General features: G+C 32.2%; 1 protein-coding gene across 1 annotated transcript; it reads right to left on the bottom strand.

The window, feature by feature from the left end:
- Positions 1-1,959: 1,959 nt before the first annotated feature.
- On the bottom strand, positions 1,960-16,356 carry LOC127709523 (sodium-dependent multivitamin transporter-like). The gene is made up of 13 exons (XM_052215128.1): positions 16,015-16,356; positions 13,201-13,266; positions 12,620-12,671; positions 11,410-11,477; positions 10,232-10,386; positions 8,724-8,853; positions 8,449-8,537; positions 8,075-8,190; positions 7,185-7,252; positions 5,544-5,734; positions 5,099-5,199; positions 2,496-2,614; positions 1,960-2,102 (listed from the first exon to the last, which is right to left on the bottom strand). Exons 1-13 carry the CDS (start codon positions 16,354-16,356, stop codon positions 1,971-1,973), a joined length of 1,629 nt encoding a protein of 542 aa, XP_052071088.1. The 3' UTR covers positions 1,960-1,970.
- Between the last annotated feature and the right edge of the window lie 1,137 nt (positions 16,357-17,493).

Here is a 17,493-nt window from a genome sequence, read left to right on the forward strand (position 1 = left end):
ACTGATTTCAGGGTTATAGCTATTATGAGCTGCATAGCTAAACGTTTTAATTATTGTTTAATAACAGATTAGATCTGTACTTGGTGTCTTTTATGTTGTTATGCATGTATAAATACCCTGCCACGTCTGGTCTGTGTTTTTGTTAGATGTTTTTCTGCTTTGTATCGATCTGATGAGTTAAGCCATTTTCAACTGATTTTTATAGTTTGTTCTTATGTTGTGCTTTAACATTGCTGTCCCGGGTTAGCTCACAAACATGTTTCACCCCGCCACATTCTTTAGCTCGTACTGCTGATCACATGTTCATTTTGAGGACATTAATAAAAAAAATATACGTTAAATGGTAAATCTTATTTATATACATGTTTTGTAGAATTTGAAAAAGCGTTTGATTCAGTTATTCGTGAAGCTGTATTTTTGATTTTTTAAATTGTTTTAAATTGGCATAAGGTTTTTTTCATAGAATTGTTAAGAGTATGATTACTGATAATTTACTAAATATTGAATAAATGATAAATCTTTCTAAAACTTTTATCAATGACTTGCTAAATATTTTTGAAGATCCTTGTTTGTCTGCAATACTTGGAAATCGTAAACTCAATTTTTTATTAAATGCTGATGATGTAATATTATTTTCAACAACAAAGAATGGAATAACATGCTGTTTAGAAAATTTGGAAAAAATATTGAAGTACATGGTGCATTCAGGTTAATTTAAAGAAGACAAAATTAATTGTTTTCAACAAAATTGGAAAATAAATTAATTGTAAATCTAATTTCAATGGCGAGCTGATTGTAAATGTACAGTGTTATAAATATAAATAAATTTAGCAGTTCACTGAGAACTTGGTCGTACTCCCCTACTTGTTCAGTTATATTTTTCTGTAGAATCAAAGACATAACTTAGGTCATTTGTTAAAGTCAAAATCTTACAAGTAGCATTTATATGCACCAAAATGTGTATACACATGGTATTCTTCTTTTATTTTTTTCATCGCAAAACCACAAAATGTAGATATTCTTTATCTCAATGTTAATGATATTACAGATGTTTTAATTAAAAGGTATAAGCAATTTTCGAAAGATAATCTTTTAAAAAAACTACAGTCAAAAAAGGTAACTTACGAGCTTATGTCCAATTGAAGGATATTTTCAATAGACCGACTTATCTAAATGTTGTAAAGAATTTTGAAACTAGGAAGCACCTCACACAAATGAGAAGTAGTGCTCATAACTAAGCTATTGAGTAGCGTCGTTATAAAAAAAATTAAATAACATAAAAGAATTTGTATTTTTTTTTTTAAATTTTAAGTCAATTAATATGAAATTCATTTTTTGATGGATTGTCCAGCATTCGAACAACAACAATTCATATTTATAGCACTGAAGTCTAGTATCTTCAATCCGTGGTATCACGTTTTTAATAAAAATGAAGGAAAACATATGAAGTTATTTTAACATCTAACCCGCCTTAGCATTAATATCTAAAATGACTAAGTTACACTCATGGAAAAACCATTCCAAAATTTATTCAAATGTGTCCAATATAAGAAGATCATCTTCATTCTATTTGTGATTAGTGTGCAGTTTCGATAACATTGAAGGAAACACACGACACAAACTAGGTACGTACTCTCTATCGCATTTATTGACAAAAATGACTATGTTCCACACATATGAAACCTGAGAGATAAAATAAACCAATCCGTTCAAAATAAGTGGTGCGGTTACAGATGACACAAACTATGAACCCTTTATTTGTTTCAAACGGTTGGACCAAAAATGAAACGCTGTCACTTGGCCTGCTCTCGAATCTGGTTATGCCGGTAATAAGCTTTAAACTAATTAATAACTTTTCGCATCCAAAGTTTTATTTTTAGACTATACCTTACACTAAAAATACGTACAAAATAATGTCCGTGTGTCTTATATCTTTAATTAATATTTTGATTTGTACCGTTCATTAAATTTTATGAAGTATCACTATGGTTAACGTTTATAAATATTTCCCTTTCCTGCTGGTCTTTAACATCATCTGGGTTCAAAGTTATAAGTTGAGCCTCTGTGATCATCTGTGCCATTTTGCTTTGAATTTTATATTTCTGTATAAATGGAATAAAGAGTAAAATCATAACATAAATATATCTATATATCTTATATCATATAATTTTATGAAACAAGCAGAGTTGCTGCTGCACCCTTTAAATATTGTGGTGATTAAATGTTAAACTTGTTGTTTCTCTTACTCCTCTTAATTAGTTTAATAATATTACTTTTCGTTACACGCCTTGTTCTATTAATTTCTTAAGTAACTTTATTGAATAGTAAACATTGTTCAATTTATATTGTTTTTCATCGAAACAGTCTTTGAATGTTTTTGTTTTCTTATAGACCCGAGCTAACTCATGTTGAGTATCGTGTGATTACATTTGGAGTAATGGTTCTATCAGTTATCGACATAAAGAATTATTTATTTATAAAGTTACAAAGCTTACATCTTTGTGTATTATCCCGAACCGAAGAGGTTTTCGAATCCTTTCAGGAAGGTATGGACACAGAACATCAAATATTGGACAGATCAGTCGTGGATCTACAGACTTTGGATCATTACGTCCTGTAAAAAAGAGGCAATAATAGTTTACTGATGTTCAAAACTCGTAAATACATTTTCAATTTACGAAACCATGAGGAAACCACGAGGGAATGGCATATAATCTAAATGAAGCAAGATCAGGTGCATTGACAGAGTAAGTGTCTAGCTCCTGTTATGTCAACAACTGATTGACCAAGTCTTTAACCATTGAAATCATTAAAAAAAATTCTTCTGGATAAATGATAGATAATGATTGTACAAATGTTTAATTGCTTGATTGGTGGTAAATTTACTTTTGGTGGCAACACAAATTAGTATGTCATGACTGTATAACGACTAGCCACTGGCATCTATTCTTCTCTGGACATTACCGTGTCAAATGTCTATATAAAAATAATGAGATGTGGTATGATTGACAATGAGACAACTATCCAATAGAGTTCAAATGAAGTGGCTGTAAGCATGTACAGGCCACCTTACAACCTTCAACAATGAGAAAACCCCATACCGTATAATCGGCTATGAAAGGCATGAAGAATGTGAAACAATTCAAAAGAGAAAACTAATGGCCTAATGTATAACAAAACAAATATGCCAGATATGAACCAACGACAACCAGTGAACTGCAGGCTCCTAGCTTGGGACAGGCAAATAATGAATATGGCGCGGTTAAACATGATTGTGAGCGCTCAACCTTCACCTAACCTTGGACAGTGGTGGAACAGCACAACCTAAGAACAAACTGTATATATTAGTTGTAATTTTTTTTATAAGATTTTATAATTTACCAGTTATACATAAATGTATATAATGTATAAGCATTATACAGTGCGTCCATCTTGAATGTGCATATCATGTATCATGACGATATATATCTACATGTGCTTCTTAAAAGATTTATTTCGAGGCACATCATTGTGTGCAATATCCTTCTGATTAAAAAAATATGATTTAAATTGTATTAAAGCCATCGCATTATCGTAACACCTCACGGCAAAAAGTATTCTACGTTTGCCTTTTTCATGTATAATATACTCATTATTTTTTGCGTATTTAATATTGAATAGGAATTTGCTATATATAAATTTCCAAGAGATTAAAACAGGGTTTATGACTTGTTCCCTGCTTCTACGTCTAAACAATACGATTTCCCCTCGATTGTGGATGTATAAATACGCAGATATGTCCAGTTGGAACCAGAACACATCGTATATGGAAAGTGCCATGCTCTATGCATTTTGAAGAACCCTTGGAACAACTCTTTAAGGGTCCTTAGGTGGACTATTGCAAGTCAATATTTAGACCCCTATCCAACATGCCCCCATTTTTCCAGTGATGGTCCAAATTTTTCAATCCTTCATTTCGTTCAATCATTTTTGTAAACTCTTCTTTTGATATTCAACCTGAATATGTATGAAACATTTGCCACTGGGCGTTAGATAATATACAATTATTGCCTTGATGAGGTAAATATGTGGTTTTATTGACTTTTGAAAACTGAAATTCACTGAGGCCAACGGCCCGAAGTGAATATCAGCTTTTTAAATGTTAACTAGACATCATTGAGATGGGAGTCATCTCTGTGGGCCCCGCTGTAAATAACGTGTGGTAAAATAATTGTATGGATAAGCTGATACGAAGCACTTTTTTAAGTTATACCCTCTAGTGTTGATTAATATACATGTCAGGTATAAACTTTGAAATCGGTTTCTCAAGATATAGAGCGGGCATGATCTGTACCATAGGACATGGGGTTGTCAACTGAAACCAAAGTTTTTGACCTTGACCTTTGACCTAGGAAGTTGCACATACATTATGACACACCCTCTGGTGTTAGTTAATATACATGTCAAGTATAAACTTTGAAATCATAACGGTTCTCAAGATATAGAGCGGACACGATCTGTACCATAGGACGCGGGGTTGTCAACTGATACCAAAGTTTTTGACCTTGACCTTTGACCTAGGAAGTTGTACATACATTATGACACACCCTCTGGTGTTGGTTAATATACATGTCAAGTATAAACTTTGAAATCATAACGGTTCTCTAGATATAGAGCGAACACAATTTGTTACGGACGGACGGACAGACTGATCACTATAGGGCGACCTGCCACTAGGCGGGGCTCTAATTAAGCCACATATTAACCGAAATAAAAGACTGACTCAGTTATTGTTGTATTACATATACAGAGAGAAAACAGTGTGTTTGAATCACTTTTCTGTATGTGACTATACTGAAAGGCCTCACTGTGACTTTGAAATAAAGAACAGCAATAAAAGTTCTGTTCCTTTGCTTTTTGTGTGTTTTTGCTGTGCATGTACTGATTTTGTATCATGGATGGATACCCCATATTCTTTTTTTTTTATCTATTATACTGTTTTGTTCAAATCCAATTCATATAAAAACACCTACAAAATATGGAATAAACATAATTATTGTTGATTCAGGCTAATATTCAAACTTTCTGTGGAAAATGTGGTTTCATGAAAGAAAACTACCTGTTAAAAAACTCACTGCTAGGCCAACCACTAAAACTATCGCCGGTGCCAAAAGCATATAATATGTAAATGATAAGTCGTACAGAGGAAAAATCGTGTTTCTGAAAGAAGAAAAAATCTACAATGTTTTTCATACGATGAATACGATTTAAGACTAAGATACAGTTAAATTGTTTCTTTCCCACTGTTAGCATAATTTCCATATAACCAAGGCATATTGAACTGAACTCAAAAAAATGGATGCAGCTTTTATTATTTCCCGAAAGGAAAGCTTTCAAAATCTGACAAGGATCAAAGAAACATAAATCGTGTGTAAGAATTTTGTTTTTCTTTCGGTTATGTTGAAATTTCTTTCTCGTGAACGAGCTTTTCAAATTATTAAAAAAAAACTGTTATATTGCTGATGAGACAAAGAGCAAATCAAATATATTTTTTTTAGCCAAACCTTTCACTGTTTGTTGGTACTGTGGTCATAGACATACTGCTAAATGGTAAGGAGTTATTCCAAACGCATGTTGTGTGATTCGAACACCCGTCTGTAGACATTGGAGACATTGGATATATTTTGTACATGAATGAACCGATACCTATCCACAACATTATACCCATACTGGTAACAGTGCCAGCAAAAGCTCCCTTCAAAAAACGAATAAACTTTTTTTTATTAGTTTAGTAGTATTTTCTGTTATTCGCGTAATTAAGATTGTGTAGTTTCCATTTATTTCACTGTATCTTAGCTGTACTAAATGTAAAAGAAGTTCATAATACATATGATACGAAAACTGCCATGTAATAGTTTGTTTTATATTTGATAACAATATTTAATGAATTCTGCCCTCTGATTGTATTTGCATGTTCAATAATACTTTCATGGTCATGTTCAACAAAAGCTGTATAAATTTCGATAACGTTAAACTCGATGAATTAATTGTTAATAAAATTTGAGTATGAATGTTTATATGCAGTTAGTGTCCGTACTGCATCTTGAATAATATTTTTTGGGAGATTTCACATTCTTTTCATATACATGCTTCTATATTTAATTAACTTAGCAATGCATGCAGGCCTGAGAGAGATTTACATGAATTTCTGTCGAAACAAGGGACGTTGTTTATATCTGAATCTTTAGCAATGGATCTACAAATGTACGCTTCTGGAGTCGATTTCACAAAAATACTTACGACTAAGATTGATCGTAAGTCATGAATAATTCAGTATACTTACGATCAATCTTAGTTTTTTTGTGAAACCGACTCCTGGTGGTTGACCTTTGTTGTCATACGTTTATGGGTACTAGACAGACAAAGCTTTAATCAATATGTCATTTGCGAAACCAAACTTTCTTTAGAATAGTTTAAGAATACCTTTGCGTTTGCCCATGGGAATACCATCCCTAAAGTGATGACACCTTGAACTGGCGATCCCATAATTCCAAACATAGATAGAGCTGCCTGAAATGATGAAATAAAACACGGCTTATTACTCGGTAAACGGGAAATATATCTTGTTGACGGTTTTAAAAAATAAGTATAAACAACACAGTGAAAAAGGCTTAACAAAGCACACTGTTATATGAACGAATTGATTGACATCATAAATATCCCTATGGTTTTTAGTTATGCGACTGTCATACAAGTGAGAGGTTTAGCTAGCTATAAAACACCATTTTCTACATAAGGAAATGCCTGTACCAAGTCAGGAATATGACAGTTGTTTTCCATTCGTTTGATGTGTTTGAGCTTTTGATTTTGCCATTTGATAAGGGACTTTCCGATTTGAATTGGTGTTTTGTATCTGTAGTTGGCATGCGGTATCTGTCAGAGTTTATGGGGATAACATTTTATTTTTCATTTTTATTTTTTTCGTGTTTTGTCTTTTGTCCAAGGCCTTTGACCTTTTTTTTTTATTGATTTTATTCGATTTGAAATTTTATACGTTTTACTGGAGTATTTGTAACAGCTTTGACACTACTACAGTTTCGGTAACAGTGATTACACGTCTACATGAAAACGTTTGAATTAAGAACCTACACAGAAAACTTGATGAAGATTAGTTTACTCTACATAACTGAAAATTGAACTGTTACCTTGACAATACTACCAAACTCCGATGCTACATATGAAAATAGCAAACACACGACTCCCAAAACCAAAGCTAAAAAGAGACCAAAAACAAGAAGAATGTTATCATTATATCAGAGTAAGATGGGGATATCGTTGTATCATTCCATACTCAATCTAAACTCCCAAACTACTTTGAGTAATAAGTTAGTTTAAATCCTAGTGATTACATAATTGTTTAATTTTGAAATGTTTCTACTATTTCACTTTTAAATTTTGTATTATTACATTTGAATTGAGCTTAATTTAAGACGAATTATATGTAATCTGTGCAGTGGCGGATCCAGGGGGGTTCAGGGGGTTGAACTCCCCCTTTTTTTGACGATCAATGCTTTTGAATGGGGACGTATGTTTTGAACCCCCTATTAATGCTGGGTTGGGAACCCCCCCTTTTAAAAATGGCTGGATCCGCCCCTACTGTGGTATGCCCTGTGTAACCACGGATTATCCGATGGAGAATTTATGTCGTAGAGTTACACAAAATAATAACATTAATGTAAATGCATTGTAAGTACTATCATCATTTACGACAGACAAAAGAAAAGGGATCTGTAAGATATTTCATCTATAAATAGGCTACCCTACATCTAGATAGACATGTGTTTCATTGGTATGCGTGTGTTTTTAATTCAAACATGTGATTTCTAGCTTGACAGAAAGTTTAAGTGATATGGTAACTGTCATATAATTTTTTTTTAATTTTCCAATTCACTCTTTATAGCGAATTTTTTATTGTATTTTATGTAATATTGCCAAGGTCTTTCGTATCGACAATGTTGTTCCAACACCCTTGATTTCGAAAATTTCTGATACACTCTTAACAGTAACATTGGTATAGTGTTGTATATTTAGTTACCCATTATCTTAGACAAATTAGCTGCCTTCTTATCGCTGATGGTAGGTGATATGAATGGTTTAACGATATCTTGTAGAAGGACTGCTGACATGGAGTTCAGACCAGATGACACGGTACTACAAAGTAAATAAGACCAGATGACACAGTAATACTTAAAGTTAATATAGTGTTTATTAGACAAACCGACAGAATGTACCTCATTTATTTCTTTTAGGTTTCAAGATATGAATACAGATTTTACATAATTAAACATTACACAACATAAAAGTATAATAATGTAATTTTATTAACGTACTTAGGAAATGGTATGACTATAATGACGCAATGTTAACTATAACTAGTTTGCCACAAGCATGCTACCGTGTACAATATACCTTAGTGATCCACTGAAAACTGCTGCTATGAATATACCAGGTAACCCGGGAATACTTCCCATGATCTCCATCACAAATAGAGGCATCAGCTTTAATTATAAAAGTAAAGACGTTCTCATTAGTATATACGCCTTTTTCTATATTGGGATGAACTAATAATTAGTAGCAGTTTTGTTACATGCAAATTACAAAAAGAAACATTATTTTGGATTTTTTTTTAAACCATAAAAAATTTACTTTAATAAGAACGTGTTTTCGGTCATCAGACTACAAACCTGATCTCCTGCTTTAACAATTCCCGCTGATAGAGGATCGCAGGTTTGGTAGTAGGCAAAGACCACTAGACCATTCAAACATCCCATTAAGATTATGAGCATTAATCCAGGCAAACAAAACCACAAGGCCCTAAAGTAAATTTAAAACAGAGGGTTAAACATTATTAATTACAAAGTTTGAGCTCTACCTCCTCAAAATTAAAATATAAAGACTTACTGTATGGGGTTATACACTACAAATAGTATTTCAAACAATGTAAATTGCGATTTTCAGACACTAAAGGTCAAACAAGTTAAGTTTGAATTACTTTCTGCTTGAGTGATTTCGTTAATAATCAAAAGGCAAATGACAAAGAATAATAATAAATTATGAAACAAAGTTAGCACATAAAAAACATAACTATAAAACATGCAGTACAGCGCAGGAACTGGTAAAGGTTTGATTCCTATATTGGGCCACCTAGTTAGTCGTAAACTCGCAGCGTGTCGGTCGAGTAGATACCAGGGTATACATATATCTTATCAACATGTTATCATCCTGAATATGCATGATATATTTGCCGCTGGATGTTAGAAGTCCATCAATCAATTGATAAATCATGTATTTGTAGTACATGTAACAACAATATGGTAACCTCAGTGATAAAATAATATAGTAAATAAATTTCTCTAAATTGTAAACTATTTTCTTTCTTTAGTTTGCTTACTTTTGAGCATTCTTAAGTGTAGCACATGTCAGAGTTCTTTGTATTTGCGCCTGGTTTGTTCCAAAAAGTGTTGTCCACATCATTGCTTGACCAAATAAAGCAGACCATACAGTATAACGTGTAGAATGATCTAAACTAAAACTAAATATTGAAGTGTTTTTATAGACAACTAATTTTAGTCTTGAATTCATTGTATTGTAAATGAACTTGCTTTCCTTAAATTAATATATACATATATATCTTCATGCCCAATGTATCATGTACTGTGTTACAACTCTAGATTCTACTGACGAAGAAAGGTAACACTAGTCTACCGAAAGCTGAATTTTTAGTTCAGTCTAGAGCGCTGGACACAGTGCAGGCGGTGTTGTCTCGATATCCCAATAGTATGAGTTCGAATCCCGCCGAGGGAAGAACAAAAATTTGCTTCCGCAAATTTGCAGATTCAACATTGTTGTGCTGATATTTAGAGTAATTATGAATATAATATGTGTGATTCAATGGATGGAGTTGTCACTTGTTTAGACGTACTTATCATATATATAAATAGATACGCACAATTTTAAATTATTTCATTGAGAATTTTCGGTGGAATTGTCAGACATTACTAGTATTACAAAAGAACAGAATTTTCCTATTTTCAGAAGTAAAAATCGGTGTCCCAGTGATAGTAAAATAAACTCAAACAACTATTTTCTCGTATATATATTTCTAAACTGGGATTATCATGAAATAGGGATGACTTTTTTTCTTTCTTTTTTTTTCATTATAAAAAATGAAAACAACACGTTATAAATTTACTCAATAAATTTAATTCTCTCGTGTTCTCCTGCAATTCTCCAGACTTCGGACATTCCGCCAGCTTTGATGGATCCCCAAATCAGAGTTACTATGACACCAGTCAACATGAGAACAGCCTGGAAACAGTCAGTCCACAATACTGCTTTCATACCTCCCTAAAAGTTAAGGTAATTCAAATCTATTATTTTAGGTGTACCTCAAAACTTTACATGAAACAATCAGTCAAACCTATGAGGAAATGTTAAATACTGCTCTTTGTACCCATTAACAAAATGGCAACGAAAGAAACATATAGAAACGGTACAAAATGAAGCGATGTTGTTGAGCAAAACAAATGTCAAATCCAATGTGAGAAAATATGTTATCAGTTTTCGTTTTATGCACAAGTCACTTTTAAAGGACTAAATAGAAAAATGTTACCCTTAATATACAAATACAGGGTAAAAAGAGGCAATGGGATAATAAAAAAAATCATAATTCGAAGAAAAACAGACAATACCATGGCCAAAAATAAAAACCATAAAAAGACATACAACAAAAACAGAACATTACAGAAAACTCAAGATTGAGCAACAAGAACCATATCCAGGGTCAAAATCCATCCGGGATTGAACTCATTAGCACCAGAATGGTACACAGTTCCTGTTACACTATCAAGGTAAACGTTTATCTAAAAATATCGACGTCAAAATGAGGTTTGATATCACTAATATCGTGCACAACGTCAATAGTACGACAGACATCACGATCTGGTTACTGGCTTTGACAAATGGTTCGCGATTTGTTTTACTGAGTATTGTCATTTTATTATTTGATGTGACTTGATTACTTAACAATATGGGGGATACAGAATGCGTGTCAGAATTGAATGATATTACCCTTCTGAATCAAGCTCCTTTCAATCCAATTCTTAATTTTATTGCGGTTCAAATAACATGATGTGTATCTTATTGTGTTTTTGTCATTTTGAGGGAATTGATGTTGAGGGCATTTCTTTAACAGTCTATGTTTCACTAGTTTTCTAGACTCAGGATGATTTAGATCTTGACATGATGTTTAGACAACTGTCTTTTGTTGAATAACGTATGTAGATGGCTTTTGTTTTTTGTGTTGTTGTGTTGCTGTCTCATTGACGTATATCTCCTTATATACTATACATGATCACAGTCTATACTTACGATAGCAGTATATACTGTACATACAATTCCAACAGATAGCACTGCTCCCCATAATGAAAATCCAGTAACTGATAATAGAAAATTAACAATGTATTCAATATGAATACAGATTTTAACTTTGATATAGTAATGTTATTGTTATCCATTCTTACCGTTTGTTGGTATAGTCGAGCGCTTGTTTTGTCAATGTATAAGGACTTCCCCCTTTGTGAATTAACCTTGGAGTTTGGTATTTGTGTTAATATGTTTTTATGGGAATGTATGCATCAAATTCGAAATATAATAAAAAATACGCGTTCAATCAAAAGGAATGTTATAATATTAGCAAAAGAAACGTTGTATCATCTCCTTATTTTTATATTTTAAAAGTAGCTAAATGAATTAATGATGTAAACAAATATATAACAAGACACCATTATTGATTCAACGACATTTGGCCATATATTTTCATTGGTAAACCTTATGCATTACAACCTCTTATTGCTTTGTTTTTAGATAGAACAGTTCAAACAAAGGTATCATTATTTCTTGTTTCTAGAACAAAAAAGCAAATTATCAGATTCATATACAACATGTAAAACCAATCAAATAATGATTATCAAAGAAATTTATCTATATTTTAAAAATCCATATATTTGTCTTGTACATCATTAAGAAAATATGTTCATGAAACGAATCTGTATGTTTTTCACCATTTGTTTTGCATAAAAAGCTGTATGTATATATATGTATATATTATATTATTATATGTTGAGTTATTCATAGGGCATCAGGGGAGATTAGTATTGTACTAACTGATTTTACCCTCTTTAAATAAAGTATTTATTATTATATTATTATTATTATAGAATAAAAGTAACGCTTGAATTGTAACATTATTTAATTATTTGGATGAAAGGTTTCTAGCATTTATGCAAAAGTGTCTGATAATATAGTTTTAGACGAAAAGAGAAAAAAAAACATATATGTTATGGTTTTGTTAGACATACTTTGATCATCGACATTTGGCCAGAAATGAGTTAAACAAAATATTGACATCTGGTCCAATCAAGAAGAAAATATTCAAGTGATCTTCGCTAAAAACCGTAACAAAACTGCAACTACCGTTGATTTATACAAACATCATTTATTTTTTTTAGATTTTTAATCTTCTCATTTGTACCTTTTTTAAAAATATTAAAATATTATAGCAGCAACATTACTTAATTACCTGCATTAAAGGCGAGAGCTGGTGCATACAGAACAATAGACATGTACATTATCTGCAAAAGATGGTTATGAGATTTAGTTTTATAAATTTTTCTTTTAAAAACTGAGAATGGAAACTGGGAATTTGTCAAAGAGACAACAACCCGACCAAAGAGCAGAAAACAGCCAAAGACCACCAATGGGTCTCAACACAGCGAAAAAATCCCGCACCCGGAAGCGGGCTTCAGGTGACCCCTAAACAATAATGTATACTTATTATTGAAAACATTTTATTTTTCGGTTGCTTAAAAACAAATATAACATGGTAAAATTCGCTTGACCTTCTCTAGAAGGAACAGGCATTTTCGCAGCATAGTTAAAAGTGTAGTGGATTTGTTGATTAATTCCATTTGAGTTTAATTTAATTCAAACTTTCAATGTAACTATAAATCGACAAAACGAACAACATGTGAATTTTACCATTTCAAAACTTTACATTTTTATGTAGAAATAATCTAGCACTATATATATGGACATTGAAAACATATATCTCAGTTGACTTGCTATTCCATTATTTTTTTCTTCTTCTTCGAAATTACATACCATATACATGCAAAAACAAATGGTCACCAACATTCTCACACTTCTACTAAATCGCAATTCCAGATACTGAAAAATATTAACATGAGGGTTTTTACACATAGATAATTAAGACATATATATTTGGCAAGTTTAAAACGTGATCTTTCATATGCCTCATTAATGCATAATTCTATACTTTTAACAGTAATCTTTTTCACCAAATCAACAGAAATAGCAAATAAATTGATTTTTCACAAAAACAACACCGTGTTCAAAATTTAGTTATCAACTTCCGACCAAAGCGATAACTCAACAAAAAAGTATAGTTCCGTAGAAGCTTAACTGACGCTTAAAATGTGCTGCTTACACGTTTTGCTAAAAAAATCATTTTACCCAAATTTGTTTGACATACTTTAACTGCCAACATTTCTATGACTCAGACAACCCCTTGAACTTCAGTGAGGAGAGAAAGATTAATTACCATTGAAAACGTTCTTAATTTAAAAAAAAATCATATTCGAGTAGACTAATGCGATGCAACCGACTACCGATGATTTCTTTTTCATCGAAATTAGGGGCCATTAATGGCTTCCAACCTTGAAATCGAACTTGGGTTTCATGCAATTTTGTGATTTGTTTCCTTTTTCTTTTTTTAATGATTTTGTTTATTTTGTGAAGCTTTATCCTTTACTCCTTTTAGTTCGTTTTGATTGATATTTGCAAAATGATATTCACAAAATGTAACATAACTGCTCAGTGCATTCCTTAGTGTTAAAGTACTGATCAGAACTATGTTTTACATAGAAGACTTGTAACGAAAGGTATTTTGATGAATTTTTCAAGTCAATATGTTAGGTATATTCAATTTCGGTAAAACTGAAAATCTTATCAAGAACAACTCAAATAGCCTGATTGAAGCTTATAACATCAAATGAAGAACAAATTTTGCAGAACGCAACAAACGACAATCACGTAACTACAGACTCCTCTAGGTTTGTAACAGGAATATAAAGTAGGCTCAATCCTCCAATTGCCTTTGACAGTGGTGTGAAAGTACAACATAAGAAAAATCAGTTGAAATGGGCATGACTAATAAGACTGGTATAAGTCGCACAAAAGCAAATCACAAAGTCACAAAAAAAACAAAGTATCGATCTAAGATCGAGAACTCACAGTTATTGAAAGTTAGCCCAAAGCCTAATTTTTACTAGAAACTAGAACACACCCGCGTCATCGCAGGTCCGTGACTTAATTAAAGTACCTATGCCTTATTTTAGCCTGGATTTTTAATATTCGTTTTGTCATCCGATAAAGTCATGCTGGTTGTAAGTTGAAAACTTTTCTGTGTTTTCCGTGAAAATCTTTCTGTTTGAACCCGTCCTGGTTTTCTAACTTCATTAAACTTCCTATAAACTAAATTAAATTTTTTAACTAATTTACCAAAATTAATAGTGGTATTGAGGTGGAAGAAAACAGACTTGTTAAATAGTGTACTCTTGTGTAACATAGATATAAAAAAAAAAACACTTGAAGAATTCCGGTTTCTCCTGATAGAGGAGGGATTTACAGAAGGTAACAGGTAACTACAACCGGGAACTATATGTAACATATACTATTGGTAACGTCAGAAGCATTTTGGGCAAAGCACAACCTTACGTGCAATGGTTTACATGGATCTCATCTGAAGTATCAAGATCTATAAACAACATCATCGTAAGAATCATGATGCTATATCATGTTTTTAATTAGATTACTACCGGTACAGCTAAATTTTAGTATCTATGAAAGAATTTTTCAAAAGGTTTTGGGTAGTAACGATATCCCTTACTAAATAATTTACCAGTTATTTAAAGATTACTTTAATTGAAATGCAAGGCACCTACATAGCGAACGAGTAATAAAATATAAAAAAAAAACATTAGAAGGGATGATTTGTATGTACTAATTACTCCATCCTATCCCTGCTATTTATAAAGGTCCGGCCCATTGTATAGAGCAACGGCATCATTTGACCCTTGATTCGTATTAAGGATGTTCGCTACTCTGTTTCAAAATAACAAGCTTTTTATAGGACTAATTAATTGATAGTCTACAAATAACGGAACTCAAAAAGCAGAAAAAATTGAAGGGTCTGTGACCTTGTTTTCGAGATATAAGCCATTGAAAAATTGGCTGGAAATGATTCTCTCTGGACTTTTCATACATTTAACATTGGCACCTATTTTCTTTCAAAAACTAGGTAAAAATAACAAGGATTTTATAATATTTTCATATATGCCTTTTTAAACTATATGGTATAAAATTATGAAAAGAAAAGTAGGGGTTAGTGGGCAAAATATTTATTTACACTACATGGATAAAACCAAAGGATTCCGAATATCTGACAAACATTCAAAAACAAGAGGAGCAAACATCCTTGATTTGAGGAATAACACGGGCGCTAGGATCCCTGACTACATCTTGATTTAATACTTGGGCTTTAGACTCTACATTATTGGCTTTGGACTCCTTTTATTAATGTTTTGGAGCATCGGGCTCCATTAGCTCCAATGAAAGGGCTCTGAGGTTCGCGATACGTGGACTTCGTGATCCTGGTGAATTATAGAGCTCGTTTTAATGATAACAATATACAGGGATTTAAAATTTGCACTTATATTACCATCTTTAAAATGTGCGTGTGTTTTTTTTTTTTCATATCAGATTACCACACAACAGAAATATATATATTTTACTTTTAATTAGCTAATTGTTAAAAAAAACCAGTGTCAATGACTAACGGATAAAATAAAGTATAATGTTCGTTCAACAAAAGATAATTAATGGTAAATATATTACCTCGTATGCACTTGTCAGCTTTAGATTATAGAATATCGGAATATGTACATGCGCCGATAAGAATATTGCTATTGGAAAGGCAAGTATACACCACATAAACATCGTGTTATACACATACACTTCAGCAGGCACTCCAATAATGGCAATTGAAGACATAAAACTGGCGAACAATGACAAAGCAACAGGCAGCACTCCCATATTCCCGCCGGCCAATAGAATTTCCTTGGTACTTTGCTTATTTCTGTTTTTAAAAGCATTGTATATTCCTATACTAAGAGATACCAGAAGTGTCACTGCAAATATTACATAGTCAAATGTGGAGAATTCATTTCTGTGATACATCATCAAAAGGTTGGTGTTGATAAAGGATGTTGTATTCTTCTAAAGTATGTAAAATTAATTCGAACTGGGTATTAATTAAGTTAAAAATGCGTTTACATGTATCATCACTTAAATAGGTCAGATAACTTAATGTTATACATGTAAAATAGTTTGTATTATAATATAAAAGTGACAGTATATGCAAATTACTCCTGCTTCAAACGAAAATTAAGACAAATATCTAGAAATGATTGAGAATTGCAAGAACAAGGAGAATCACAAAACAATCTTTCAATTAAAGAAAAATAATGCTGTAGGATGTCACAAATTCAAACATCTGAGGATCTAAAGTCAAACAAAACAATCTTTCAATTAAACAAAAGTAATGTTGTAGGATGTCACAAATTCAAACATCTGAGGATCTCAAGTCCAAACCTTCGGACTGTTTTTTTTTATTTGGCCTTACAATAAGTCTATTTGACATGTTAAAGTAAGTCAATCTAGATTCGCCTTACGTGACAAGGTAACACTACGACTATTGAAGTGATATTCTTATATAGCGGATGTGGTCGAGTGGTCTAGAGGGCTGGACATGAGGCTAAGCGATTGATGCTGTAGTGTATCAAAGGTGTGAGTTCAAATCCCGTTGAGGGACAAAAATTTGACAGCATAAAAATCTAATGCTAACACTGTTGGGTTTAATTTTCAGACTTATATATATATATATATCTAACATTGTTGGGCTAAATTTGAGACGAGATATAAATGTCTAAGAATATAACTTAAACACGCTAATTGATACATTAACAAAGTTTTATTAGATTTCAAATAGATATACGCAATATTTCGCTAGACAAACTAGCTTCATCAGGCGTGTGCAATTATCCAGATGAAATCGGATACACGACAAAAAATATTTGTGTAGCTTAAACTACACGCAGTTGGAATAAAAGGTTAACATATTTATTGATGTTGTATAAATTGTACGAATTTCAAGATTATTGTTTTGATTTATTTTTAAATCTTTTCTCGTCTATTCCATTGAGTCCATCAGGTTCAAGAGTCCGTAACTGGTGCATCCAAAATCTCTCTCTCTATTGTCTCCCTTGGTTTTTCTCAATGATTTGAAATGTGACATTTTCAAAATTATGCCCTTCT

This window comes from Mytilus californianus, unplaced genomic scaffold, assembly GCF_021869535.1.
Source record: "Mytilus californianus isolate M0D057914Y unplaced genomic scaffold, xbMytCali1.0.p SCAF_7, whole genome shotgun sequence".
NCBI lineage: Eukaryota > Metazoa > Mollusca > Bivalvia > Mytilida > Mytilidae > Mytilus > Mytilus californianus.